This window comes from Colletotrichum lupini, chromosome 3 (genome assembly GCF_023278565.1).
Source record: "Colletotrichum lupini chromosome 3, complete sequence".
In the NCBI taxonomy this organism is placed as follows: Eukaryota; Fungi; Ascomycota; class Sordariomycetes; order Glomerellales; family Glomerellaceae; genus Colletotrichum; species Colletotrichum lupini.
This window is the reverse complement of record NC_064676.1, coordinates 292534-319515: the sequence shown is the minus strand read 5'-3', so window position 1 is coordinate 319515 and position 26982 is coordinate 292534. Positions and strand designations below refer to the sequence as shown.

The window sequence follows — 26982 nt, the reverse complement described above, 5'->3', positions numbered from 1 at the left end:
CCTCGACTCAATGCCTCATTCATCATGAGTTGAACAGCGAACATACCCCACCGCATCGGGCTGCAGCAATGGTGCACAGGAACGCGAGACATTTGGCAGTGCTACCTCGATTACGCATCTCTGTGGCGCTGACAGCAGCTCAACAGGGTTGGCGCCTTGGAGGATGGAAACATTTGGACCTTCTGGTCGCTTTCTGTGGACCTCATCGCACTGCCCGCGCCGCCCAGAAGTCGTGTTTAATCTTCCAGGTGGATGACGTTGAGTTTCTTTGCTGGGCGCGTGCCTACTAAGCCACCACACCAGTCTGGGCAGACCGTCTCGCAGCCCAATGACTTTGGCTTTTCTGCTGCTGACTGCTGGGAGAAGCTCCGCGTACGGATCGATTCGTCGGGTTCGATCTTCCACCTTAGCTCAAGCTCTTCCCACCAACAGAAAGCAGGTGACGGCCGGAAAGGATCACCTCCAGCTTCCCCCTCTCAGCACCGGCACAGGGCCCAAACACGCAATTCTTGCCTTAGCAAAAGACTCACAGCCACACACCGGTCTCGTCGCCGTCACCTCGCTTGCCTCTTGAGACCCCGTCTTGTCCGTCCGCCACATGTAAGCTTTAAAATAAGCTACGCCGCCCAGTCCCATCTACGATTCTCTCATCCGACTTTCCGTCTTCTTGCATCTCGTCACCTTGTGCTGCCCCGCAGTCTTTTACAACACCTACTCCGTATGAATACGCAGTTCACATTTACCTAACATCCAGTACCCCGCCCCCTCTTGACCTCTGACGCAAGCGCGCCCCCGATTCTCCCGGCACCGTCAACCGATCGAGCTTTGCGCGTCGCATTCCAGACTTCAATGTCCTATCCAGGCCAGTACGGCTACGGCGCGCGTAAGTTGCATTCCGCATTTCTGCGATCCTCTCATGCTTGTTATTTAGATCCTGACACCAATTCAGAGCCTCACGGCCAGGGCTACGGCCAGCAGTATCCGCCCCCTCAACAGGGAGGTTACGGCGGATCACCTTATCCTCCGCAAGGAGGACATTACCCTCCTCCTCAAGGTCCTCCGCCCGGTCAATATGGTGCACCTCCTCAACAGGGCGGCTACTACCAACAACCTCCTCCGGGCCAATACCCCCCGCAAGGCGGACACTACCCCCCGCCCCAGGGGCCTCCGCCAGGCCAGTATCCGCCTCAGGGCGGCGCATACGGCGCACCTCCCCCGATCCCTCCCTCGCCATATGGCGGACACTCTCCCGCGCCGGGTGGCTACGGGGCACCGCCACCCAACCAGTCGTATGGCGCTCCTCCGCCTCAGCACTACGGACCCCCGACGCCGGCGTCTTTGGGATACGGCGCTCCTCAGATCATCCAATGGGATGCGACTCCTGACGCGACGACAGCGCGCAACGCAATGAAGGGGTTTGGTACCGACGAGAAGACTCTCATCCGCTGTCTAGCAACCAAGGATCCTCTGCAGATCGATGCCATCAGAACAACATTCAACAGGAATTTCAGGCGTGATCTCGAGCAGGATATCAAAAAGGAGACAAGTAGTTGGTTCCAGAAGGGCTTGGTGTCTATCGCCCGCGGCCCCCTCCGCTCCGATATCTATAACTTGTACGAGGCAATGGACGGGGTTGGCACAAAGGAGAGTGTTCTGAATGACATTCTCCTCAGCCGTTCAAACGCGGATCTGCAGGCCATCAAGAGCGCATACCAGCAAACATTCAAGAGGCGCCTGGAGGATGACGTAAAGGGCGACCTCAGCATGAAGACCGAGAGGCATTTCCTCATCGTTCTGGGTGCCAACAGAGCAGAAGACTCTGCACCCGTTGTGCCACAACAGGTCGACTCAGATGTCATGGAGTTGTACAAGGCTACCGAAGGCAAGGTCGGCACGGATGAGATGCTTGTTTGCAGCATCCTGAGCACCCGCAACGACAATCAGATCCGCGCCATCAACCAAGCCTACGAGCAGAAGTTTAGGAGGAAGCTTGAGGAAGTCATTAAGAAGGTAAGCCGGCCCAGTTCGACGCGCACGTCATACCCGATACTAACTTACGCGATAGGAATTCTCTGGTCACATGGAGGACGCCCTTCTTTTCCAGCTCCGCAACGCAGTCGACAAGTACATGCATGCCGCCAAGCTCCTGGAAGACTCAATGGCTGGGCTCGGCACCAAGGATCATCTGCTCGTAGCACGCGTGGTGCGATACCACTGGGACAAGAACACCCTCGCCAACGTCAAGGGTGCGTACCAAGCTAGGTACAACCGCAGCTTGGCGAGCAGGATCCGGGGCGAGACGAGCGGCGATTACCAGAGGCTGATGTTGGCGTGTATTGGCGAGAACATTTGAGCAGCGACAACGCTGGCGCGGAGTGCGAAACCGAATGATACCCTGGGCTGGGAAGGACTTCTCATGAGATAATGGCCGGGAATGATGGATGGATGAATGGACTGGAGGCCGTAAGCGCCTATAACGATGGAGCTCGCGAAAAGCAGAGGTAATTGGACGGGTACTCGGCATGGTTATCAGTAGTTTACCGTAATGACAATCTGGACTCTGTTCTGGATTTGCAACACAACAGTTCTTTCAAGGTGCTCTGGGTGGTGACACAATGCCTCGGTCTTTGTTCTCGGCGCCAATGACGCTGTTGCATTCAGATGATTTTTCTCGAGACAAACTCGCTCCCACCTAATTGTCAACATTGCGATGCTTTGCCGTTGTTCAAATGACCCAGTCTCGCTGCTCGTTACTGTGGCCGAAATAATACGAATCATGCGCTTCTTACACGTGGGTGACAAAATATGGAGAGAATCTACTCCGTATTGCGACTTATTAATAAAAGGGCTAAAAATGTTACTTTTTCTGCAGTAATTGCTCCAATTTAACGGCCACTCCTGCTCCGAATGCTCTGATTGGGTGCATCGAGTCCAAGCGTCTTATGTGGCACCTTAGGGCAGTCGCGAATGTGTGACAGATTCTTATGTCATTATAAAGCAAACGGAAAGCGCGGCCAATCAAACCGGAGCTAAGGGGTAAGAGCGGGTCTTTCCTGCCAAAAACGCTATAGCAAGTTATAGCACCTTCTCTAGCTATTACTTATAGCGGTCCCAGGCCCCCCCCCCTTCTAAATAAGTCACGCTAATTAACTTTTTCTACTACCTTAATAAAGACGTGGCCCCTCCTCCGCCCTAACTTTTCCTATTTTTTCCACCCTTTACTTAACACAATCCGTGCTCCACTTACGTCTGCCCACTTGTTTGCGCAGAACGGCACTTTGAGGACGACGAGCATCCCCCACGATCAAGATCGCGAACTCGAGATCGACGTCAAAGAACGCGTTTGACGAAAGATTGACGCGTCAACTCGTGGATAGTGAGCAGCTTCTTCTCAGCGCACTTTTGGACCGTTACTGACACTCGAAAAGGTTGCACCTGACCAAATTGGGTCCACGGACGACGATCTCATTCAACTTAGAGTCGTTCCTTCTTCAACCAGTGCACTTGGCTTCTTGAACAACGTCTTCCATTTGGCTTGGCTATAGAGTCACTTTTCACAGATCAAGCAAGCGGCTGTTCAGAGATGGCATCACCAATGATGCAGCAGCCGCCTATGCCCAACGCCGGCGCATACGGCCATGGATCAATTCGCCAGTCCGCATCACATTCTCCCGCTTTCCCTCCGCCATCGCAACCAGCTGCGGCTCCCAAGCAGACCCCGGTGCCTTTTCCTGTACCAGGTGCTGCTGCGAATGGAGTCAAGCCGCCTGTTGTTCCGGTTGTCACCTCTGATATTCAGCAAGAAACTCAGCCAGCGTCAGCTCAACATACGGGTAAGGTGGACAAAAATAAGAGATTCCAGGACGACTATGCTCGGCTCTCCGCTGCGATTCAAGAATCAGACCCGGATGCAGTCAGACGTGCGATTAGGGACAACCACCCAAAGTGTCTCCTTGGCTCACACTATCACCTGGCTTTTCTTGTAAGTATCTGTCGCGGGGATCACCACGTTATGGGAAGGAAGCCGGGAGGCTCTTGACGAATCACGATTGACTGACCCTCTTACAGATGAACGTCACCATGCATCAAGCCGACGTGGGAATCTTCCAGAGAGCCGTCAGAGACTTTGGCGCAAGGTTCCTAGAGGCTGGCAAGCACGAGCTTATCAATGCCATGACTACGGCTGACATTGATGAGGTGGCGGATAAGATTCTCGCCAAGGCCTCCGACACGTTCCTTGACAGAGCTCTCATAGCTCGTCTGCCCACTATCCAGGCACGTCGACTAGTTAATGCCCTAGCGCGAGCGGAGAGGCTCGGATACGATGCTGCGGATATCGTCGAGAATGAACATGTCATCCCCTCCTTGCCTGGAAATGCTCCTGCGGCTCCGGCCCAACAACAACAGCAACAGCAGCACCAGCCGTTACAACAACAACATCAAGTTGCCCTTGCGCGTACGAACTCCTTCAAAAGTGTCAACCAAATGCCAGAGCTCCCTGCGCAACCCCTGGAGCCAGCGGATCCTGCCAACCCGCAGTGCCTCTACTGTCACCGCACTTTCCCAGGGGTATCGGCCTACCAACATGTAAGTGATGGTCTCATTTGCGACGTGGGCCAAGCTGACCGTCAGCAGCACGTCAAGAAGAAGATCTGTGTCAAGACGGCTCCGCTGTCAAAATCGACTAGTGAGGCGTACGTGTGCCCTCACTGCGCGCAAAGATTCGGCGGCATGGCTGGTTTGGTATACCACAGGTTGAACAAAGTGTGTGGCGATTTTGACGAAGTCATCAAGGATGATATTGCCTCGATTCCGAAGGCGTCTCTGCCGCTACCAGTTCTCAACCCGCCCGTCAAACGGCCAGCTCCGGATAGCGCCCCCATGTACGTCGCCTCCGGTAGCAACAGCCCGGCATACTCGAACACCCAGACACCTCGCGCTCCTTCCAGCTCTCAGGCGGTTGATCTCTCGGATGCTCCATTGGGCACTCCTCAGCACAAGGACATGGCCCATCTCACAGTACATCAAATTGAGGCGCTGAAGGCCGAGTTGCAATTAGCCGAAGAAGGGTTCAAGATAAAAATCGAAGCTGCGCAGAAAGCCGGTGGTGACCCGGATGAATTGCAGAAGAAGCTGGTGGGATTCAGGAACTCGTACGCATGCAAGCAGTCCACGATCCGCAAGAAGTACGGCATCAAGCTGCGCCAGCGACGTAATCGCGAGGAGATGGAACTGGAGCGCCAGCGTATGGGCATGCCTGATGGTGTACCTCGCGCAATTCCTACGCCGAGTAAGGAAGGCCATGCCGACAAGCGAGCTCGCCTCAATGGAAATGGTGATGCGTCGGCGACGCAGACTCCGCGGGACCTCACACCGATCCAGACCGTCGCGGTAACAGACATGGCCAATGGCCTCAACGGGTCCAACGCGACGGCCGCAACACAGGATCCGACGGCGAGCATGAGCATGTCACAGCCGGCTGCGTCCGCACAGCCGGTGGCAAGCCGGCCGCCGCCGTCAACATATCATCAAGGCAACTATAAAGTTGAGGTGCACGTCCCAAGCCCGTCGAAGAAGGTTGGGTCTGCTCCTCCGGACGAAAGCGCGTTGGACGCAACGCCGTCGAGGCCATCGTCTAATGGCGGTATGACGGCCTTGCAGCTTCTCAAGCAAGTTGGGGGTGATGCCAGAGCCCCTATTGACTTGGACGACGTTGAGAGCTCCTCCGAATCAGACTCTAGCTCTGATGACGAAGAGTGACCGGGCCACCAGATACTGCATTTCTGAGTTTTGCCGTCTTTCTTATATCAGCACTGTTTGCGACGATTCCGCAACCTCGTGATTTTCGGCAGACAACTATTGCCGAGAGCGAGAGAAGGAGAGGGAGTGTTCGCAGTATCTGGATGGAAGCATTCAGCTACTATTTCTCAGATCGCAGCCATTCGAATACCCCAGGTTTCTCATTTTCGGTACAGGCATCGGGCATACTCAAAAGGCGTTGAGGTCTTAGCGATGCGATTTTTGAGATTTCTTTAGACAATCGCGCGCAAGATTTTACTTTCATCCAAGAGGGTCGTGGTTGGAAGCTCTGGGGTCGCAACATCTTTGGTCTGCAAAAGTTTATGAAAGGCTTTGAAGGGGTCATTGAAGCGCAAGGGTCCAGACGGCCGGGGTTGAATCCCTGCAAGGCAGACATATCAATGTTAATTGCAAATAAAGACAGCGATCACAAACGTGTGCTTGAATGCTTGTCCCTCTTTTGAATGTGATGTGGCTCGGAGACGTGTGATCGACACTCATGCATGGTCGGCATTGAAGACTTGCCTTAATGTAATTCATGTGCTGCCGCATGGGCGCAACGACTCATGGTCCATGCTCCCTTACATCTTAGTTGGCAGACATGCAGATAACTCGTACTTGGAGGGTCAGCCATTGGGGTGAATCTTCGAAGGTGGCTGTTTTGTTTGAAATATTGCTCTGAGGAGCTGCAGATGATGATAACGGAAAAGTTTAAATGAGGCCATGGGGAGTCGATTTGATAGTTTATATGGCAGAACACTCAGGGGTGCAGGGCGAGAACATATCACCTGTTGCTGTGTTATGTCCATTTATGATGAGGTGCATACAGGTCATGTCTCGAGCGTTGCAGACGCAGCACATCCACGGCTATAGAGCTGCGGACGCAATTTGGCTTGACCGAGGTGAAGGAGGCCGTGATGTGACGTGATGACAGGTGAAGGGTGGTGCGTGCTGCAACCCGTACCCCCGTGCTTTGCGAGAACAGACGGGTGCCGTTGTCATGGTCTGTCAAGACTTGATCCCCTCAAGAGATGACACGGGAGTTGGCGAATTGGGGCATTCGTGTCGGGACGGAGGGGTTTAGGGGATAGGAGCTTGGACCGAATGCATGGACGGACGAGGTTTCACTTCACCGAGGATGGCAGCTGCTAGAGATGCTGCCGTACGCTGCCTGCTGGCTGCTGACTGCGGCGCGCGGTGCAGTGCAGCGCATTGCGGGGTCGAGGAGTGCGGTGCGGTTTTGCGTTTGTGTTCTCTTGGATACGTGATGTTTGCGGGCTCCGAGCGTACGGAGTACATGTTGCTCTTGGATCGAGTGACTGGAGGCGCGCGTCGCGTAGCGTGGAGGGGCCTGCCTGGGCAATATGTGATTCCCAGGTGAGGGAGAGAGGAAGGATGCTCGCGCTTCAGGATGGAGTTTTTGGAATAGATTCAGGTCATTGATTAGGTTCGGCGCGCATCGAATCTTTGTATTGTGGTGGAGGTGGTGGTTCAGCCGACCGTTGGTTCTCTTTCTGACCTGAGCTGACCTGACGTGTGTAGTCGAAGCTTCAAGGACTTGTGGTCGGGTCAGGTCAAGTCAAGTCAAAGGAGTGTCAGGCAATGGCTGATTATTATCGGAGGAGGCGAGGTTGAGGTCGACTTGACCTGACGTACCCGCAATCAAGCTATCTGTATGGATTTCATGGTCAGGTCAGGCAGGTCAACTGTCTTGCCAAGTCAAGTCAAGCAAGCACTCGAGCAATGGCAGCTTGCGAGTGGACGACTTGAGGCCAAACTCGACCTGACCTGAGGCATACTCCAACTGCAAAATGAGAGATGTTCTGGTCAGGTCAGGTCAAGTACGCAGAACAGTGTATAATGGGCTCGGGCCAGCTGTAGCTGTTCGTTGACGGGCAAGGGCTCGCTGCCATTGGAGCCTTGGAGGACAGGAGGCTGAGTTTGACCTGAGGTACGCTCCATGTGCAAACAGATGTTATGCTCAGCTCAACTCACGTCAGGTCAGGTCAAGGACAACAGATCAGCTCAGCTCAAGAACACGGGCCAGCGCAGGCATTGGGCCAGTGGCCGATTGAGAGTAGTGATCAAAGCTGATCTGACCTGACCCGACCATTGAATCTGTACAGGAATACTGTTTTATTAAAACTGTATTCTTGTACTTGTGACTCAGAAAGAATTAACTTTCTTCGATAACAAGGTATTACTAAGAATCTGTACAGGAATTCGACTGTGGATACGTCAGGTCAGGTCCATCATCCACGATCAGGTCAGCTCAACTTCACGGTCGGGTCAGGTCAGCTATGTCGCCCGTGGTCGGCTGAGATCAGTGAGACGTACGAATACTCCTCCGTCCCTCCTCCAAAGTGCAGGGTCCACACTGCTCGCCTCGCACTGGACGAGATTGCGCGTGTCGATTTGAGTTCCAGGGGTCGTTAGTCATTTCCATCAACGAGGGCCTAAGTACCTTATTATCAAAGAAAGTTAATTCTTTCTAAGTTATAAGTATAAGAATATAGTTTTAATAAAATAATATAATACCTACTTAGTACTTAAATTAAAATACTTTTTTAAGCTTATTATAAAAAAAAATTATATTACTAACTACTTATTATCGAGGTTTATAAATAATACTATAGCTTTAATTATAATAACTTCGCTTATAATAAATAAAAAATCTAATTATAAATCCCTTAAAAACCTCTATTTAAGAACTATAAAAACCTCTAAGTTAAGTTAAAATACTTATCAAGATATTAATAATTAAATTAACTTTATAATAATAGTTTTAATAAAAGAACTAAGAGATAAATTAAAAAATAATACTAAAATTCTTATTAATATTAAGTACGATTTATAAAGTATAATAACGTAATTATAAAGTATTACTAATATATTTTATATTAAAAAGGGTATTATTAATATTAATAAAATAAATAGGGCCGTATTAATATAATACCTTAGCTTCTTTTTATAGCTCGAGGATTATTACTTTAAATAGTATTAAAAGTTTATTAAAAAGCTTTTTTAAATACTTTAATATATTTATTATTATTTTTATAATAATAAGATTCCTAGTACTTATATATATATATAAGTTATTTATTTTTAAATAGTAATATTAGTTTATTAATAAGTTATTAAAATTATAATTTTAGCGATCCCTTAACGAGAGAGAGGGTAAAATAAAGGAAAAAATAGGTAATTTATAAAAAGGGTTAAGGTTAAATAGTACGGAATTCGAGGGCAGGGTAGCGTCTATATATACTGCGGTAATCCTCTAGTAATGCAAAACGATGGAGTTAAACAGTAATCAACGAGGGCCGGGCGTCCCGAGTGCACACTCATCAACGAGACTTCTTTATGAGCGTTGAATGGGGAAGGTGAATCGTGAGCAGAAGCAAATGACTTGCTGGCCTTGTTGTACTTATTCCAGATCCCATCTCCCTTTTTCGACTTGGCCTCTCACCTCACACATTCATTCGCCATGTGCCCTTTGAAAGCACGACCCGGCCTGTCTGTGAGTTATATCAACCGACGCGATGAGACCTATCACTGGCTGAGAAGCCTCTCTCAAAGTCGGGTGGGTAAAGTCAGATGAAGGATTAAGGATTCGGTGGGAGGGGAGCCATCGGGAGGAGAGAGAAGGTGGTCAATGTGAAACGCAGGAACGGTCCCTGGAAATTATGGAATCAAAGTGGCGCTTCGGAATGGTTCGTTGGCACGCGAGGTTTTGTACAGATGATGAGATTGAATGAGATGGGGGGGCGGTACGCCGGTTTGCGCCACTCGAGACTGCCGCCCGGCGCTGATGAGCGAGTGAGAGAGTCGAGACCTCCCGATCTACGAAAGTACACTGTAAACGACAAGCTCTGATGGGCGGAGGGAACGGAGGTGGGCTCTGAATCAGTGGGTGTGACGCTGGTGTTGGATTGGAGGGGGGGGCTGTGGGTGGGATTTGATGAAAGTGAGATGTTTATTTCGTGAAACGATGAAACATTTTCAACGGGCATGAGATGCCATCGAAGCGAAGAATTTGTTCAACCACGCTCTCCTTTACTAACTCGTGCACGCCGGAGGGATCATCAACGTCGTGTCACCAGGCCAAGAGACGAACCCGTGTAGTGAGTTCTTCACAAACATGTTCATCGAGAGGACGCAGGTCCATACTCAAAACCCAACCCATCACCTCGCATGCAGCCCGCTGGGCGCTGCACTGCGTAATGAACATCCGTCACTCAGGACCATCGACTGGGTTACAAGTCACCACATACAACGCGGTAAAATGGAGGGGGCCACGGGGGGCTGCACACGGCGCGGTACCATCCAATAAAGCGCAGGCCGGGAAGGGTAGGTACTTTGCAGTTTGGTTTGGCGTCGCTGGCCCGGGAGAGCACCTCACTTGCTCCCCGGGCCCTGGACCCCTCCAGGAGATGTCCTAGTGTCGGCTTGCACGCTGTGCGAGATATTCGTTGGTTTGGGGGTGTTATTCGCTGAGGTTACTTGGACTGAAGTGCTGCACTGCGGTGCCTGCATGTTGCCTCCCGCGTCCTGCATGCTGCGGTCCAGGTTTAGGCTCAGCGGTTCGCACTCTCTTAGCACATCCAAGCAAATACTTACTGTCACAGTACTGTGTGAGTATGGCTACAGTCAACAGAGGTCCATGTCTGAACGTCGTCGGGGATGAAGCTCGGGAGAAAGCCCCGTCATTTGGCTGAGGCGTTGGCCCGTCGTCTGATGGCTGAGACGTACACAGGAGCAGTGGCGGACGGGCCCCTGGGCGGGGACTCGAGGAAGGCTCTAGCTTCTGCTTGACTGATGTCTTCCCTGGTTGTCTATAGTCTCTCTGTCCGTCTGGCACATGGGCAGCCTGCTAAAGTCCGATGACAGTGACTGGCGTTCGCTGTTCCCCGTCCGTGTCTGGGCCCTGGGACAGCGGCCGGGCTGGATCATGGATGTGAGGAGAGGGGATGTGTGGTGCCAGACGGACGCCCGATGAGACCCTATTCCGCCCAAGGTGCATGGTAAACTTGGCCCTAGAGGCTTGCATGTAAGGACATGTAAGGTACAGGTCCGCTCCTTGGTGATCTTCCCGCGGGACGAGTGGTAAGTGCCGGGTTATGTGGTTTTCCCATGTGGAGATGATGGAGAGTAGTGTAGCTCCCTCACTTCGTCTGTGATTCATCTTGGGGATTTGCGTTGAATTTTGTCGTCTCGACTCTTAAGCCCTTGGATGTTTCTTGTTTTCTCGTTTTGTTTCTTCCTCTCGTCTGGTTCTTCAGTTTTGTCAACCGCTTGTTTTTCTGTTGTCATTTCTTGATTTCAAGGAAGATTTGCTTTCTTGATCCTTTTCTCGAGGTCGTTGTTCGTGGGGTCCAGCAACGTTTTGTTTGTGAATTATTACCCTTTTCAGCCAGCCAGCCAGCCTGTGCTTCCGATTCCCTCCCCACCACCACGCCCATCATCCCGAGTCACGAAACGAGGAACGGCACTTGGCCTCTGCGACGGCCTGGCTTTGAGAGATCTTGCCGGACTCCGCTGCATCATACCCACTCCGCCGAATTCGAACACGACTTGCGAGCGAGCCGGCACCTTGACGTTAGTATCCGAATCGTATGCTATCGACACTGGAACCCATGGAAGACTGAAAGAAAGAAACCTGGAATTATTCATTGTCGTCGAAAAGGAAGCAAGAAGGTCCAAGTCTAGGTCCAGGTCCAGGTCCAGGATACCGCCAACTCCCAGGTGGTGCACACTCGAGCCCATTCCCGGTCACAGCGTTCGAAACGAGGAGAGATAGACCCCTCCACTTCTTGTCCCCGGCGAGTCGAAAAGGAAAACCAAAAGACAAATTCATGCGAAGAGAGAGGCGATAAGCATATTCGAGGAGATCCTATTCGGGAGCAGATCCGAAACATCAGACTGAAGTTGTGAAGCGCGGACGACAGCGACGCTGTAAGAGAGGGACAAGGGACGAGAGGCGCGGCGGGCTGTCATTGACTGCTCGGTCTGGTTCCTTTTTCCTGCGTCTGGAGTGTTTCTCAGTGGGAGTTTCTCGAGTTGAGAGAGGTCCGGGAGTCTCTTTTCGGTCGCCGAAGTAAGGGATATTTAACATCTTTGTGTCCGGTTCCCTTGCAAGCCCTTGGGGGTCCTCTTTTGAGAAAGATCCAGGCCAGGTGTAAGCAGCATTCGCTTTGCCTTGCCTTGCCTTGCTTTGCTTTGCTTTGCTTTGCTTTGCTTTGCTTTGCTTTGCTTTGCTTTCTCCCGTCTTTCGAAACGGTGCAACTAAAGCGGCAGCGTTAGCAGCAACAATAGCAGCATTGCTCGACTACGAGCATACGACAAAGTCATCGAGCCGAGGGTGTTTCGCCAATTCCCCAAGCGAAAAGGAAAGAGTTTGGTCCGCGTCGCATCGCATTCAAGCCACTTCTTTGTGGTAATACTCCTCCGTGGTGTTGGGTGCACCGCGATTGGTGGGGTTGCAATCTCTTGACGGGCGGGCAGTGTGTGAGTGCTGGGTTCCTGGAAGAGGATTTGAGTGAGAAGAAGAAGCGGGTGGAGAGAGACGGGCGACCCCTGGAGGGAAATTGCACTTGCGGCGTCTGCGGGTGCTTGATCGCCGTCGGCTGTCACTTTTGCCTTTCTTAGCACTTAACAGCTGGTGCTAAGAACTGGAAAGCTGACCTAAGAAAGAAGCGTCTTAGGTAAGGAGGCCAGCACCTCAAGCGAGAAGGACGAGCGACAAAGTACAGTACTCTGTAAAAAGAGAGAGAAAAGCGACAAAAGATGTGGGACGCCTCTTCAGGTGAAAGTCGCGGTGGAGCGGGGGCGGGGCCAACCGCTATAACGGGCCTGCAATTAGAGGGCAGGGTGGGTCCGGGGACCGACGCCCTATCAAGGTCCCGGTCAGGTACCAACGGCGGTGCTGGTGCTGGTGCTGGTGCATTTGGTCCAGGTGTTGGCGGTGCTGGTGGTGCGATTGGCCGTCGGACGAACAGCCTGAAAACGACGGGCAGCCCTCAAAAGAAGTTGACGCCGCCGCCGCCGCAGCTACGCGAGAGGAATCTTCTCAAGTCTGGTTCTGTCTCCGTCACCGGTTCTCTCTCTTCCGTCACTGGCTCTGTCACGCGCGAACGCGACCTGGAAGGTCACCTTGGACAACTTGGAGCTCATCCCTACCACCGCCAATCATCCACTTTAACATCCCAGCAGCAGCAGCAGCCACGACACCAACACCACACGCCAACTTCCACGACAACAACACAACAAATCAGGGTGCATTTACGAGGAGGAGGAAGTGCCGGCCAACATCACCAGCAGTACCAACCCGTCCAGCCATATCAGTATCAGGTCCCCGGACAAAGAGGAGGAGGACCACCACCAGCTCCAACATCGGGAGCAGCATCTCGAAGTCGAGACACCATTGCCAACTACAACAGGCTCCGTCGCGAGACCCAGCACAGCTCCACGAGCACTTTGCACCACCAGAACTACTGGCCCGATAACTTTCGCAACCCGCGCGGCGGACTCGGCATCGAGCACAACAACAACAACAACAACAACAAAACAACCACCACGAGATCGAATTCGACAGCGACAAACCCGAGGAACGACACTCAGTCCCGAACCGGTGGCATTCAGAAACTTGCCTTCGAAGAGAGTGGTGTTGCTGAAGAGTGAGTATTTCCATGCCATTCCCTCCCCCCTTCCCCCGAATACACCGTACGATCCACGATGTTCCACCCAAAATGCACAATGCAATGTGACGAGAAGAAAGAGGAAAGAGCGGAAGAGAGCAGGAGAAGGCGAGAGAAATGGAAAGATCAACCACACCACACCAGGAGAAGGAGCTTGGAGCTTGGACACCCGTTCCTGCCCGTTGCGATATTGACTTTTTCGCGCCCTCCTCCCACGCGCCTCCTCAACGAACTCAACGAACTCAACGAAGCTCAAGCGGCGGCCAAGCTCAAGCTCAAGCTCAAACCAAAAATCCCCCAAGATTTCCATTATTCGCAATCGAACGCGCCCGCCACTCGAGCCTTCCGCCCGGCCAGATGAGGTGAAGCTCTTTTTCAAGGTTTCCTGGCGTCAAGGCCAGTCGTTCCATGGGCTCACCATGGCGGCAGCAACCTCGTCCTCGCGCATGCTCCTCGTCCATCGCGACTTTTCCCGCAACCTCGACCACGTCGCTGGCATCTCGGCCTCCTTCTCTTGCAACCTCACTGCCCTTCAAGATACTCTTGAAAACGCCTTCCAAAACGCTCTTGCTAACATCTCGCGCTCCCGCAGCACTCTCGACGACCTCCTTCCCCCGCGCAACCTATACAAGAACCACCGCGATACCTCTGGCGTCTGGCGCCCTGCTTCCTCCATCTACTCCGACGGCGACAACTACACCTCCCCCATCTCGCCAAACTTCGCAAACGTGGCTGCCCGAAACACCTACACCTCCGCCGTGGCGGACATCTCCCCTCCGAGCTCTCCTGACATGGAAGCTCACAGAGATGGGTAAGTCGAGCCCAGTCGTTCCTACCAAAAGGCACAGTGTCGAGCAGCAACACAAAACGTTGGGTTTGTCTGAGAAGTCTTATTCTTCGCTCTCAAAACCCACGTGGAATGTGTCTTGTCTCGTCTCGCTTTTTTGGATAGTGATTCACTTGCAAGTCAACCAACCACCCACTAACCATGTGCCTCTACTTCAGAACCCCCACGCAGGGCTGCGGGAATGTCTCGCCCATGGACGAGAGCCCGGACATGTCGCAGCTCGATATCAACGGCGCCCATGGCCAAAACGACCAGCATCACCAGGCTCAGCAAAAGACGAATATCCCCATGATGCGCCGAGAACGTCGCAAGAATCAAGAAGCTGCGGCTCACACTCTCCGAGAGACCAAATCCCAGCAACGGCTGCGGATCCAGCGCGAGACCAAGTGGGATGATATGACGGGCGAACCCACGTCCCAGACCACGGGCCGTGCGGGTCAAGTCAGGCCACAAGAGTACGCCCAGGAGTTTGGTTCAAATTCGCAGTTCGGCAAGTCCCCGGCCGCAATGAGAGCCATGCAGAACGCACCACAGGCGCAGCAAACCTTTGGTGATCGTCTGCGAAGGTTGAGGCCCGTCGGCGGAAGCCCAAAGCAACAGCAACCCCAGCAGCCGCAGTCGCCGCCTCAGTCATCAACGACACCCGATGTCATTGACGAGCGCCCACCATGGCGAGGTGCAAGCGGACGAGCACCCATTGTGAGCCCAGTCCGTGACACGAAGCCTGCAGCACCTCTCAACATCCCGCCCAAGAGCACCAGACGCGCCGCCGTTGGGCCTCGGCTGCCCATCGCAGGTGTCAATTCACCACTGTCCCCTGTCAGCCCCTCTGGATCTGAAACGTCACCGCGGTCGAGGACGCCCACCATCAGAACTGTCTTCAACGCTCCCCGCCAGCTGACTACTGCTTCTACCGCCTCATCTCCCTCCGCCGCTCGCACCCCTCCACCCGCACAGTCGGCATATCCCAGTCCTCCCAACTCGGGCGCTGGAGTCCAATCGCCCGTACATGCGACGCCCGAGGCCACTAATGACGCCAATGTCACGAAGAGACAACCCCCATCCCTGATGGGCCTGCCTTCTGCCCCTAATGCACATCTCGGCCTCGACAAGGCTATACGAAGAAAACCTCCTCCTGCCAACTCGCATGCGCTTCACGCTCCGCAGCCCTCCTATTCTTCAAGTGTCTACTCAGAGCAGACTGTTCACGCACCCGCCAGCACTCACGAAAAGTCGCCGCCGCGCGCTCCTGCAGCAGCACAACGCGAAGTTGCCGCTGCCGCTGCAGCCAAGCCGACTGACCCCTGGGCTCAGCCTCCCTCGAGATTCAGCGTCACTACATACGCGACTTCCGCCGATCCCGATACCCCTCGCGAATCCGCAGAGTCGGATCGGCCTCCGGTGCCTTCGCTCCCGACGCCACCGCAACAGCAAAAGGACGGTGTAATGAACCGCAGACGACCTCCTGTACTCAAGTCCACCAGCCCTTCCATCAACCCAGACCAGCCCATCGTCATCTCCATGTCGTCTCCCTACATGTCGGGCGCCTTCACCGAGGACACTTCGCCGCCGCCTGCCCGAACCCAGCTGCCCAGCCAAAAGCAGCCGCTGCCTAGAACGAGCTCTGCCAGCCTGTACAGCAACTCGAGCCGCCCGGAGTCGGTTTGGTCTACTAGCAAAGCCTTGCCTCCGCCGCCGACCGAGCTCTCGATGGTCAACGATCGCGTAGGCTACCTCAACGCTCGGTTGGAGTCGTTGGGCAATCGCCGCATCAACATCAACCAGGCCATTAAGCAAATGACAGAGCTCATGCCGACCGACAGTATCCTGGCCAGTGAGGCTGTCCTCAGGAAACGCGAGGCCGAGAAGCGCAAGGTGGAGGCTCTCAAGGTTGAGCTCGCTGAGGTTCAGCGTGAAGAGTACGAGATTGGCCTCAAGTTGCACAGAGCCTACAAGAGAATGGATCGCAATGCAGAATACGAGCCGACGACGCTCTGGGTGCGGAGAGTTACTGGCTAGCCAATCCTAGCCCGTCATGGTGAGAGGGAGAGTGAGTGAGTGAGAGCTTGTATGATATTTTCGGGCCCTGTTCATACCGGCAGTTCGGACGGCTGCTTATTTTTGGTGCAGCTTGGGTCGCGGACACTGGCGGAAGCGTTTCAGAGTTTACACTGTTGAAAAAAAGCTGGACAGTACAGTGTATTGCGAGTACGGAGTTTGATGGCCCTGACTTGCGCTTTTTCCTTTGCATTACCTTCTTTTGGGAATCAGGTTGCGATTAGGGCGTGGTTAATGGGATGAATTGGGGCGTCTCTTGGCAGATGAAGTTTTTGTTTCTATTCTTTTGTTTTTGATACCTATTTTTCTTCGAGAACTGTAGAACAGAATTCTAGAAACCCTTTTTCTCAATCACTCAAGAACCATCAACCCCAACCAGAGTTTGTCTGTCTCGTAACTCACTGTGAAGCCGTTTGCTCGGTGACCCAATGTTTTGAAACAGTGAGGTGTTGGGATGGAGAACGCATAAAAATGTGGAGAGACAGTCGAGAGAATCCTGAAGGCTATACATAGACTCGAAGGGTGTCGATGGGATTTCGCAGGCTTTGCTGAGAGTTATGAGTCCAGGAAAAAAAGATTCTGCAAGGAATTTCTAAAAGAGTGAGGTTTCTATCGTTCTGAAATGCTGGAAATCACAGCGACTCTCCGTACTTACTTTGAAGCTATCGTTTACGACATGGATTGACCTTGGCTATGGGTATTGTGGATGAAGAGGACAGAGAACGGCAGTCTGAAATTTGGGAATAGCGTCACTATGGACAGACGTCGAGCAAATGAACTCATGAAGTCGATTGCATAGAAGGGAGTACAGTCAATTATATAGAAGTAAGAAACAATATAATGTGATTTGAGTGATCTACCAACTGCGGCTCTATATGTCTTGATATCTCTTAACTATTCCACCTCTCCTTCAAAACCGAATCCAAATCTACATAACAAAGGGTCGGCAGCCGGTACCGTCACACATCCACATCCGATCTCATCATCACTCAACGACTTGAGCAACCCACACCCAAGCCTCGGAGTCTTAAATCCCCTTGCAACCTCTCCCCCTCTCACCCCACGACCTCCTCTCACAATCCCATCCAGTCCCGGTCCTCTAGTCGCCTCAACACCATTAGATAACCTCGTCCCCTTCAACCCTCTATTCCTCCTCACAGCCAAAGCGCCAGCAAAGCCCGCAAGAACCGCCAACCATATCAAAACACCATACACGCCCACCAGAATCTTCGTCCTGAACCGGAACCGTATCGCGGGCCGTGACCGTGTACACAGGTATAGTGTCGGATTAGAAGTCTAATTCGACCGCGGCATACAGCCGACTGCGCAGGGGCCAATTAGGGGCCCTATTTACAATTATCATAGCCAGCCCAACCTACGGTTAGAACCTCCTTTTTATACCTACGCAGATATCTAAATAGTTTAATTAATCTCTTTATTAACTACGGTTCGAACTAACTACTCTATAATAGGGATATTAATACTAATTAGTAGTTAAATTCTATTATCGTAGATTAGTAAGGTATCTCGCTACGTAAAAGAGACGACCTCTTAATACCGTACGGGATAGGAGATTCGTACTAATTAACCTTATAGAAGTAAATAAAAAAGGAGGCAATTCTTAAATACCGTATAGAATTAAATAATCGTAGCCCTTTACTACTTACGAAAGGTCGACGTTTACTACGTTAAACTATACTAATTAACGGAACCGCTTAGGTAACTAGTATTTTATTATCGCTTTAAGTAGCCTTTTTTACTAAATAACTTCCCCGCGGCCGGCCCGCGATTAGAAATTAACTAGCTAAATTAGTAAAAAGAATTCCCTATACAACGACTACCTACCTAATCAACTAGTATAACGAACGGGCTTAATAATATAGTATAAAAGAGCACTACGCAATCGAAAAAGGGGATCTCTAAATATAAATATTCTTACTTAATAACGAAAGTAACCCTATAGGAGTTATTAAGCTAAGAGATTTACGGTATATAGAAAAGTCTATTACTATAGGGATCTTACGAGTACGCCCTTAAGCCCGCAATCTAAATAACCTCCTCGTAACTCCCTTAACTACCCCCCGGGTATTACTTAGGAATATAATATAGGGGACGGTCTAATAAAGGAGGAGGGGATTTAGAGGTCCTAATAGTATCGAGTTAAGAATATTACAGATCTCGGAGATTAACTTAAAAAGAAGGTGGCCACCCTAAAGTAGTCCTACGACCTCTTATTAGAGTTATTATTAGCCTAAGAAAAGGCTAAAAAGACGAGGATCTAAGGAAAAAAAAAAGAATCCTCTAGAGGGCCGCTAAAGGGCTTCTTTTTATACTAGCTTACGGCACAAGATTACTAATTTTAAAAAATTAGTAATTAGTAAAAATCCCGAGACTAATTATTATATCTTACTACGGTAATATAAACGTCTACCGCTATTATTATTAAAAGGAACTACTAAAACCTACTTTTTTATATTAAATAAAAAGGAGGATCTTAGTAAGTACGATAGCTAGCGATCTAGAAAAGTAGTAGTAATTACTAGAAATAATAAAAACGAGAGTAGTAGCGAGATAGCGAGAAGAAGTGGGAATTTCTTAAACCTTAATAAATTCGTCGGGTAATAAAAGCACGGATTTATTATAACTAGCGCGCGGATTAGATATATCCCCGTTAAGATTAAATACGCTAGTAATTATTAATATAAGTATAAGTTAAAGTACGATCCTTAGCGAGTTAGAATAAAAAAGAAGAGGACAAAACCCAATCCTAAATAAAATCCTAATCCCTTATAAATAGGTAAATATTAACCCGGACTATTAGGGGACGTAGATATATAGAATCGCGGATTAGCCTAACGGCGAGTAAATTAACGTAGTATTAATCTATTTAACTAAGGTCTATAAGAAAAAGGGGCTATAGGGGCAACCCCTATTCTACGAGATCGTAAACGACCTTAGCTATTAGCTAGACGAATAGTTCGCAAGCGCAAGCCTAAGAATCGCAAAAGCGGTTAATAAATTCCTTTATAAGCGAGGGGTATTACTAACGTAATTATAATCGTAAGAACCTTACGAAATCCTAGTAGTAACGATTACGGAAAAGGAATTCGTAATATAAACCTAGGTATAAGTCGATAGGGCGTATAATCGCTTTAACGAATTTAAAAAAAGGGTAAACGACCTAGATTTCCTTCTTATAATTACTAATAGTAATCTATCGTCGCAAAAGGATATATAGAGGCAAAATATAGTACTAAAAGTACGATAATTAATAATTCCGCCTATTTCGATCTATAGCTCGTCGCCGCTACTAATACGAAATTTAGTACTAATTAGCTAGTAAAAAAGGAAGTAGACTACCCGAAGTCACTAATAGTACGTAGCGACGTAGGGATCGTATATAAATACTAAAAATCTAATAATAAATACGAAGTAGTTTACAGACCTCAAAAAGATCTTCCCAAAAGAGAAATTATACTCTAGGGGGAAGTATAAGGTTTTATAAAAAACCCTAACGATATTTTATAATTACTATAAAAAAGTTAGAATTAGGGAACACTAGTACTATTCGGTAGTTAATATCGTACTCGTAAGCAAAGCCTCTAATTACTACTATAAAGCGGTACGTAATCTTAATCGAAACGACTTTCTTAGTATAATTAACGCAATCCGAAGCCGCTTCGAGACCTATAATAAGAACCTAGAGCTCCTATCTAAGCTACGAGCGATTTTTTTCGTATTTATAGCTAGGATAATAAAGGGCAAATCGTAAGTAAAAATCCTCAAAAAGCTTATTGATCGAATTAATAAGCTAGCGAAAACCTAACTAAATAAGGGGACTAACGAGCAAAAAGTCGGATATCTTTATACCGTAGTCTAGCGCGTTCTAAAGGCAAAAATAACTCTATACTAAGTACCCGAAGACTACGAAACGCTCTGCTCGAGGCTAAGATCTAGCTTTAATATTAAAACGAGAATGCCGCGCTAAACCTATTTCTAAATATACGACGGCCCTTACTAATAGTATTAGGTTAACCGAACGTATAATAAAAAAAGAAAAGAAGCTAGGTACGGCAATCGCTAGTAAGGAATCCTAAATTCGTTAAATAGGTAGAGATTTAACTCGCGAGCAGGGTAACGGAAAAAGCAGTATTTTATTTATAAAAAGGATAAATATTAGTTAAGTAACTACTCCGAAAAAGAGCGTGCTAAATCGTACGAACAATATAGAAAATCGAGGGTAGCAGATAGTAAAACTAGCCCTTATCGATTTAACTAATTCCTCGTTATATATAAGGGCAGATCCGGGGGCACGGAACCTAGCGAAAATAGCTAATTTAGTAGCCTAAAGCACCCGCACCCTATAAAAGATTCGGAAAATAAAGAAGATCTTACCCCCTATACTAACGAATTAAATTATAATAAAGTCGACGATATTAACTACTCTTTCTTTACCCCGTTAGCCTCGGGAGGATATACGAGGCTAAATAAATAAAAAGTAGTAGAAGCCCTTAATAAGTAGGCTTTTATTTATAAATAGTAAGGGAAGGTCCTTTAAACGACGGATACGGAGGTAGGTAAAAGGACGAATCTAATAGCGCAAAATTCTACTCTTTTAATATCTAAAAAAAAGAGATAAGGTACTAAGTAATTCTAAGGGTAGTTAGAAGGGTCCTTTTTATATTACTTAGATTACTTAAATACTAAGCTCGTATAAGTATTCTACGCGAACGAAAAGTACGGCTTAGATAATTTCTATAGGATTATCCTAGATACTAGGGTATTATAATAGTTAATAAAAAGAAAAGGGTAATTCTAGGCGCTATAGAAAATCGCGTTAGTAATGCTTAATACGTTAATAGCGGGTATTACGAGGATTAGCTTCGGCCTAGGTAAGGAAATCGTCGCCCTAAGTACGGTAGAAGTAAAAACGTACTTCGGAACGATAACTTTTTATATCCTACCCGTTAATACCCTATTTCTCCTATATTTAAAAAATATAGATCGACTAGGTATTATATTCGATAATACGAGGAACAAAATCTCTAGCCATAAGTACTTCGAAATAGTCGAACGATAATAGGGGTACGCGTTTATAAGGCTTACTAACGACACGAAGTCGATTAATTACCTAATAAAAAGTAAGCTTAAATAACTATACTAGAGATTTAGCTACCCGTTAGTTACGAGGCTATATAACCTCTTAAAGTATTTAGGTAATAATAATATCGAAATAGGGGCGCTAGAGTAGTTAACGAAAGTATATTACTAATACTAAATAAATGCGCAGAGCCCACGCAGATTTAAATTCAAATTGCGTAATAAGCTCAACTTTAATTAAGAGATCGTCGTCGATATTTTCTATTTAAATAGTCGACCGGTCCTATATATAATCGACGGCCTACGGTATATAGTTAAAAGTCGTGCCCGTCGAAGCGTACTATAGTATTAGAAAGGTAGAAAGGGCGCACTAGTAGTTAAAAAGAGCGTTTAAAATTATTAAAAAGGAAAATCCCGATTCCGACGACGACGAATGCCTCTAGACAGTACTTAAATACTATAACGATATTATAAGGCCTAACGGGCTTATACCGACGCTTTTAGTATTTAGAGTATATTTAAAAACGACCTTAGCCTCGCTACCGTCGCTAAATATAAGCTAGCGAGCTTAAGTAGTTAAAAAAGTAATATAGGCACTACGCAAGGTAAGCGTAAAAAGGTAAGTTAATAAGGTAATTACTATGCACAATAGGCCCGATATAGGGGTTAATTTAAATATACCCCTAAATTCGGATATACGAGTATAGTGCGAAATTACTTAATAATAGGCTAGGCTATATAAATTAATTTCCGTTAACGAGCGTTCTTATATAGTTATAAGAGATCGCGACTAGCTACTTAAAGTATTAATTATAGTAGTTAGACTATATTATATAGATCCTATCGAGGTGATTTCTAGCTTATAAAAAGAAAAAGAGCTAGGGGAAGCTATATAACCCGCAGTAGAAGCATAGGAAATTATCCTTAACGAAATCGTTATAATAGTACTAATAAACGACGAGGAAGAGGAAATTATTAAAAGGGTACTAATACGTCGCGGGAGATTACGACGGTAAGCACTAACGCGGCAATTTATTACTAGCGACGAGGTAATTAATACCTTTTATATAGTAAAAAAGAAAGCCGATTTCGAGCTAGTAGTTAAACTACGCAAAGAAAGTATAATTATAATTATTAAAAAGCCGTATAAGGGATTAGATCTTATCGAAATAGACACTCTGCGCGATCGAGGGGTCTATCGATTTATCCTCTATAATTTAGAAAAATATATAAACCTCTGCATATTTAAATCGCAAATAGTTCGTAAAATTAAAAAAAAAAGAATACCCTAACCGTACGAGAAGTCTAGATACGTAATTTAGGGGTACGGCGACGTTAAAAAAGCGACGCTACTTATATAATCGCCTACTATATAGCGCTATAACTAACAATTAATAATAGTACTAATAGTATCGCTATAAAAGAAGGGATACGAGATTTAGAGCCGTAATATTACCTAGGCATATACCTAATCGGCCACAGGGCTCACAAGGAAAATCCTGGCCCATTTACCGAAAGAAATAGCTAGTAAGTACCTAGAAGGCACGATTATTAAAGTGCTTAAGCTACTATATAGGCTCGTAGAATCGGGCACCTATTAGTAAGCTACCTATTACGATTTTTATATTAATTAACTATTAATAATTACCTCTACGTACGACCCGTACTTACTAATCGCAGAGTATAAAAGTAACTAATTTAAGATTGTCGGAATGTAGACCGACGATATATTAGGCCTATTTAATATTAACTTTATAAAGAAAGAAAATAAGGAGCTTTAAAAAGCGGGCTTTATAGTAAAGCTAAAAGAGGTCTTTATAATAAACACCCCCCTAGTATTTAACGGTAGGATTCTTATAATTAAAAAGGAAACCGTCGTTTTTTAGTAAAAGGGGTAGGGCGAGAAGATTAACCTCGTCGACCCGAACGTAATTAATATTAAAAAGCGGTATAAGGCTAAGCTTACGCGAGGGGTATATATTATAAGTATTTATTAGCTTAAAATAACTTTTAATTACGCTAGGGTAGCGTAAGCTATAGATCTAACCGAACGAGACGTCGAGGTACTTAATAAGCGGCTTAAGTAATAATAAACGAATCTCGATCGAGGTCTCGTCTACTACCCGATCGACCTTACGACTAGTAAGCTCTACGTCTTCGTTAATAGGTTATTTACGAATAATAACGACCTTACTTCGTAATTAGGGTATATTATTATCCTAGCTAACGAGAGTATAGGCGAGAGCGAATTTACTATATACGGTAATATAATCTACTACTCATTAACTAAAAATAAGCGGGTAATAAGAAGTATACTAGCGTTAGAGGTCTATAGTATAATTAACGGCGTTAACCTCTCTTACGTAATTTTAACGACGCTAAAGAAGATTACCGATCGAATTAGCTTTTTACCCATTTTAATAGTTATCTATACCGATTCTTACTCGCTATACGAATGCCTTGTTAAATTAGGAACGACGAAAGAAAAGAGGCTTATAATCGATATTATAGCCCTTAGGTAATCGTACGAAAGGCGCGAGATACTTGAGATCCGTTAGATTAATAGTAAAGATAACTTCGTAAACGCTTTTATAAAAGTAGTACTAAATAAGGGATTAGAGTAATTCGTAAGTAGCGGAAAAGTTATTATATAAATAGAGGGATAGGTTATATAAAAAGAATAAAAAAAAGGGGGAAAAGGAGACGACTTAGTAAACGGGCCCGAGGTCGAATTATACCTCTAACTGTAGTAGTTAAATCGATAAAAAAAAGAGAAAGTTAGTATCGGATTAGAAGTCTAATTTAATTGCGGCATATAGCCGACTACGCAGGGGCTAATTAGGGGCCCTATTTATAATTATCGTAGCTAGCCTAACTTATAGTTAGAACCTCCTTTTTATACCTACGTAGATATCTAGATAGTTTAATTAATCTCTTCGTTAACTACGGTTCGAACTAACTACCCTATAATAGGGATACTAATATATAGATAGTTCTTCCTCGGACCGGACCCCCGTCCTCTGAATGCCCCGTCTGCTCATTTGTCTGGGCAGATGCTTGTTACGGAAGTAGTGGACGAGAGCAAATATGCGGCCAGCTGAGAGATGTCAGCTGAGTCCTGAGCATTAAATGGGTATAACGTACATTACGCAACAAAATTTGAGCTGCTACCAGTATCTGCCGAGGTAAAAGTAAGTAGTGGCAATGATCAACGCCCCGATTGGGAACAGGCTACTCGTATTACTGGCAGGAAAGAGCCTGGTGCTCATCTTTGAAATACTATATCGATTTTCCCCGAGAGATATATTTCATTCAACTCGAGGTGGATATAATTTTAAGTAAACATCTTTTCATCGAAGAAAGTGAATTCTTTGTGAGTCATCTGTACAAGACTATAATTTTGATAAAATAACATAGTACTTAAGTATTTAGCACTTGAATCAATCTCCTTTTTTGAAGCTTGCTATGACACAAATATGCTGACTGCTTCCCATCGAGATGGACATAATTCGATATAAAGATATTTCGAGATAGGGTACTTAGTTGCCAAGCGTGGGACACGACCCGCTTCTACATTAGGCAGTAAGCCGAAGTGGGGTGCGACTGCGTCTGCAACTTTCTCTTCCCAAGGGACCTTAAGCTGCCCAAGTCAAGCTATTTAAACGTAACCCTCCGGCCAGTTTTGTTCCTTTTGGCTTCCTTACGTCAATTTCACAAACACCATGTCTACTCCAGAAAACTACTACGTAACCGTGGAACCATATTTGGGACACGGAAATAAGACAGGAGACAAACAATACTTGACACATATCCTGGAATCCTGGAGCGCCGACATCGACCGCGACAATGATATCGGTTGGGCCCTACACTGGGCTATCTTTCAAGCAGACGATGCCGCTGTTCAGATGATGATAGATGCTGGCGTGGACCCCAATACGCGAGACAAACAGGATCCCGGCTTCACACCACTCCTGGCCGCCTCGCAGCATGGCAGACTCGAGATGGCTCGTCTATTCTGGGAACGAGTCGGCCCTGACGGGCGCTTCATTCCAAAAAAGAGAGGCCAACCTGGACCCGACTGTTTACAAATCGCTGCCAGGAACAACCACGCAGATCTTACTGCCTACTTCCTCGGCGCCTGGGACGGTTGGGACGACCAAGAGATGCGCAGGGCGCTGCTTGACGCGGCATCAGCCTGGTGTGATGATACAGTGCCACTTCTTCTGGCTCATCCCGGCGCCGCATACGGCCCCGAGGTTATCCAAGATGCTCTGGCAAGGGCGGTCGGCAAGGGGATGATTCTCCCCGAACGCGAAACAAGACCAGCACCAACCACTGCAGATGCTACACGTCAGCAAAAGCTGGTCGGTCGCCTCATCGACGCAGGCGGAGATCCAGACGGTGAAGACCCCCGTTTCCATCAACCACTTATCCACGCCACAGTACATTCACATGAGTGTATCGGCGGCCTCAGCAGCCTCCTGGAGAAGGGAGCGAACCCCAATCGACCAGACGCTCGCGGAAGGACCGCTCTTCACTACGTGTTCAGTCCACTCAGTCGTCAGCTCCCCGACGCTACTGCTCTTGAGTTTCTTCTTAGGCACGGCGCGCTTCCTGACCTCGAAGACGAAGCTGGGGAGACACCGCTCCACGCCGCCGCGAAGACGGGAACTTTCCCGCAGCTGGAAATCTGTCTTTCGCACTGCCGCGCGCCGAAGTCGGAGAGCATACAACTACGGAACTCTCACGGTGAATCGTTATTGCACTACGCCGCGTCAGGGGGGCAGAGAACCACGGTGGGATTCCTGTTGAACTCCGGCCTGGACGCCAACGTGGCCAGCAGCAACGGATGGACGCCTCTCCTGTGCGCCCTATCTCCGACAGCGGGGAAGACCGCGCATGATATGTGCTTTACGAGCGACTTTCTACTCCAGAATGGCGCCAGCGCTGGCGTCGTGACGGACGAGGGATGGACCGCTCTTCATGCCTTGGCATCTTGGCCAGCAGTGCAAGATCCAGATCTCAGGGCAGAGGTAGCGAACCTCGCAAAAAGACTCATCGAGAGCGGCTCCCCCGTTGACGTCAAGTCGAGGGTCATTCGGAGCCCTTGTACCACTTCTAACACTCTGCACGATGTCTGGGGTTTCCGCATGCGAGACTTTGTTCAGAGGGCTGTTCCATCGGCACAGGACCTGGGCCAAGCAGATAGCACTACGCCGCTGGCATGGGCCAGGAGATGCAAGTCGATGGATGTTGTAAACGTCTTGTCGGCGCACTTAGCCTCGGCTGGCGGTGAGAGTGCTTGATGTTAGCTACTTGGTAGGCATCCGTCTGCCTAAGAACCTCTTGGAAAGAAATCAAGGCTGGTATAGTCGAGGTACAGCTCCCAGATTCAAATATAAGCGTTGTGAAATATAATACAATAAGTTCTCTCTTGCCTGTCATTACCTTATTTGTTAAGGAAGAAAGAAATGCTCTCCATTC

The 26982-nt window shown here is 48.2% G+C and overlaps 9 protein-coding genes across 9 annotated transcripts; 7 read left to right on the top strand and 2 right to left on the bottom strand.

Annotated features, from left to right (window-relative positions):
• Positions 1–849: 849 nt before the first annotated feature.
• Positions 850–2353, top strand: CLUP02_04814 (annexin; the record flags this gene model as incomplete). The annotated part of the gene is made up of 3 exons (XM_049283824.1): positions 850–883; positions 950–2010; positions 2066–2353. 3 exons carry the CDS (start codon positions 850–852, stop codon positions 2351–2353), a joined length of 1383 nt encoding a protein of 460 aa, XP_049140967.1.
• A 71-nt stretch (positions 2354–2424) lies between these two features.
• Positions 2425–2696, top strand: CLUP02_04813 (uncharacterized protein; the record flags this gene model as incomplete). The annotated part of the gene is made up of 2 exons (XM_049283823.1): positions 2425–2463; positions 2586–2696. The coding sequence occupies 2 exons, from the start codon at positions 2425–2427 to the stop codon at positions 2694–2696; spliced, it is 150 nt and encodes a 49-aa protein (XP_049140966.1).
• An 887-nt stretch (positions 2697–3583) lies between these two features.
• On the top strand, positions 3584–5760 carry CLUP02_04812 (uncharacterized protein; the record flags this gene model as incomplete). The annotated part of the gene is made up of 2 exons (XM_049283822.1): positions 3584–3982; positions 4069–5760. 2 exons carry the CDS (start codon positions 3584–3586, stop codon positions 5758–5760), a joined length of 2091 nt encoding a protein of 696 aa, XP_049140965.1.
• Positions 5761–6598: 838 nt separating this feature from the next.
• On the bottom strand, positions 6599–8239 carry CLUP02_04811 (uncharacterized protein; the record flags this gene model as incomplete). Its single annotated transcript, XM_049283821.1, has 8 exons — positions 6599–6770; positions 6933–7356; positions 7456–7466; positions 7536–7622; positions 7652–7784; positions 7840–7917; positions 8017–8070; positions 8137–8239. 8 exons carry the CDS (start codon positions 8237–8239, stop codon positions 6599–6601), a joined length of 1062 nt encoding a protein of 353 aa, XP_049140964.1.
• Positions 8240–9369: 1130 nt separating this feature from the next.
• Positions 9370–10981, bottom strand: CLUP02_04810 (uncharacterized protein; the record flags this gene model as incomplete). Its single annotated transcript, XM_049283820.1, has 8 exons — positions 9370–9473; positions 9536–9741; positions 9897–10012; positions 10071–10101; positions 10199–10354; positions 10423–10485; positions 10549–10631; positions 10685–10981. 8 exons carry the CDS (start codon positions 10979–10981, stop codon positions 9370–9372), a joined length of 1056 nt encoding a protein of 351 aa, XP_049140963.1.
• A 1601-nt stretch (positions 10982–12582) lies between these two features.
• Positions 12583–13854, top strand: CLUP02_04809 (uncharacterized protein; the record flags this gene model as incomplete). Its single annotated transcript, XM_049283819.1, has 2 exons — positions 12583–13472; positions 13638–13854. 2 exons carry the CDS (start codon positions 12583–12585, stop codon positions 13852–13854), a joined length of 1107 nt encoding a protein of 368 aa, XP_049140962.1.
• Positions 13855–13912: 58 nt separating this feature from the next.
• CLUP02_04808 (uncharacterized protein) lies at positions 13913–16359 on the top strand (the record flags this gene model as incomplete). The annotated part of the gene is made up of 2 exons (XM_049283818.1): positions 13913–14304; positions 14499–16359. 2 exons carry the CDS (start codon positions 13913–13915, stop codon positions 16357–16359), a joined length of 2253 nt encoding a protein of 750 aa, XP_049140961.1.
• Positions 16360–21241: 4882 nt separating this feature from the next.
• CLUP02_04807 (uncharacterized protein) lies at positions 21242–21478 on the top strand (the record flags this gene model as incomplete). The annotated part of the gene is made up of 1 exon (XM_049283817.1): positions 21242–21478. One exon carries the CDS (start codon positions 21242–21244, stop codon positions 21476–21478), a length of 237 nt encoding a protein of 78 aa, XP_049140960.1.
• Positions 21479–25220: 3742 nt separating this feature from the next.
• Positions 25221–26804, top strand: CLUP02_04806 (uncharacterized protein; the record flags this gene model as incomplete). Its single annotated transcript, XM_049283816.1, has 1 exon — positions 25221–26804. One exon carries the CDS (start codon positions 25221–25223, stop codon positions 26802–26804), a length of 1584 nt encoding a protein of 527 aa, XP_049140959.1.
• Positions 26805–26982: the final 178 nt, after the last annotated feature.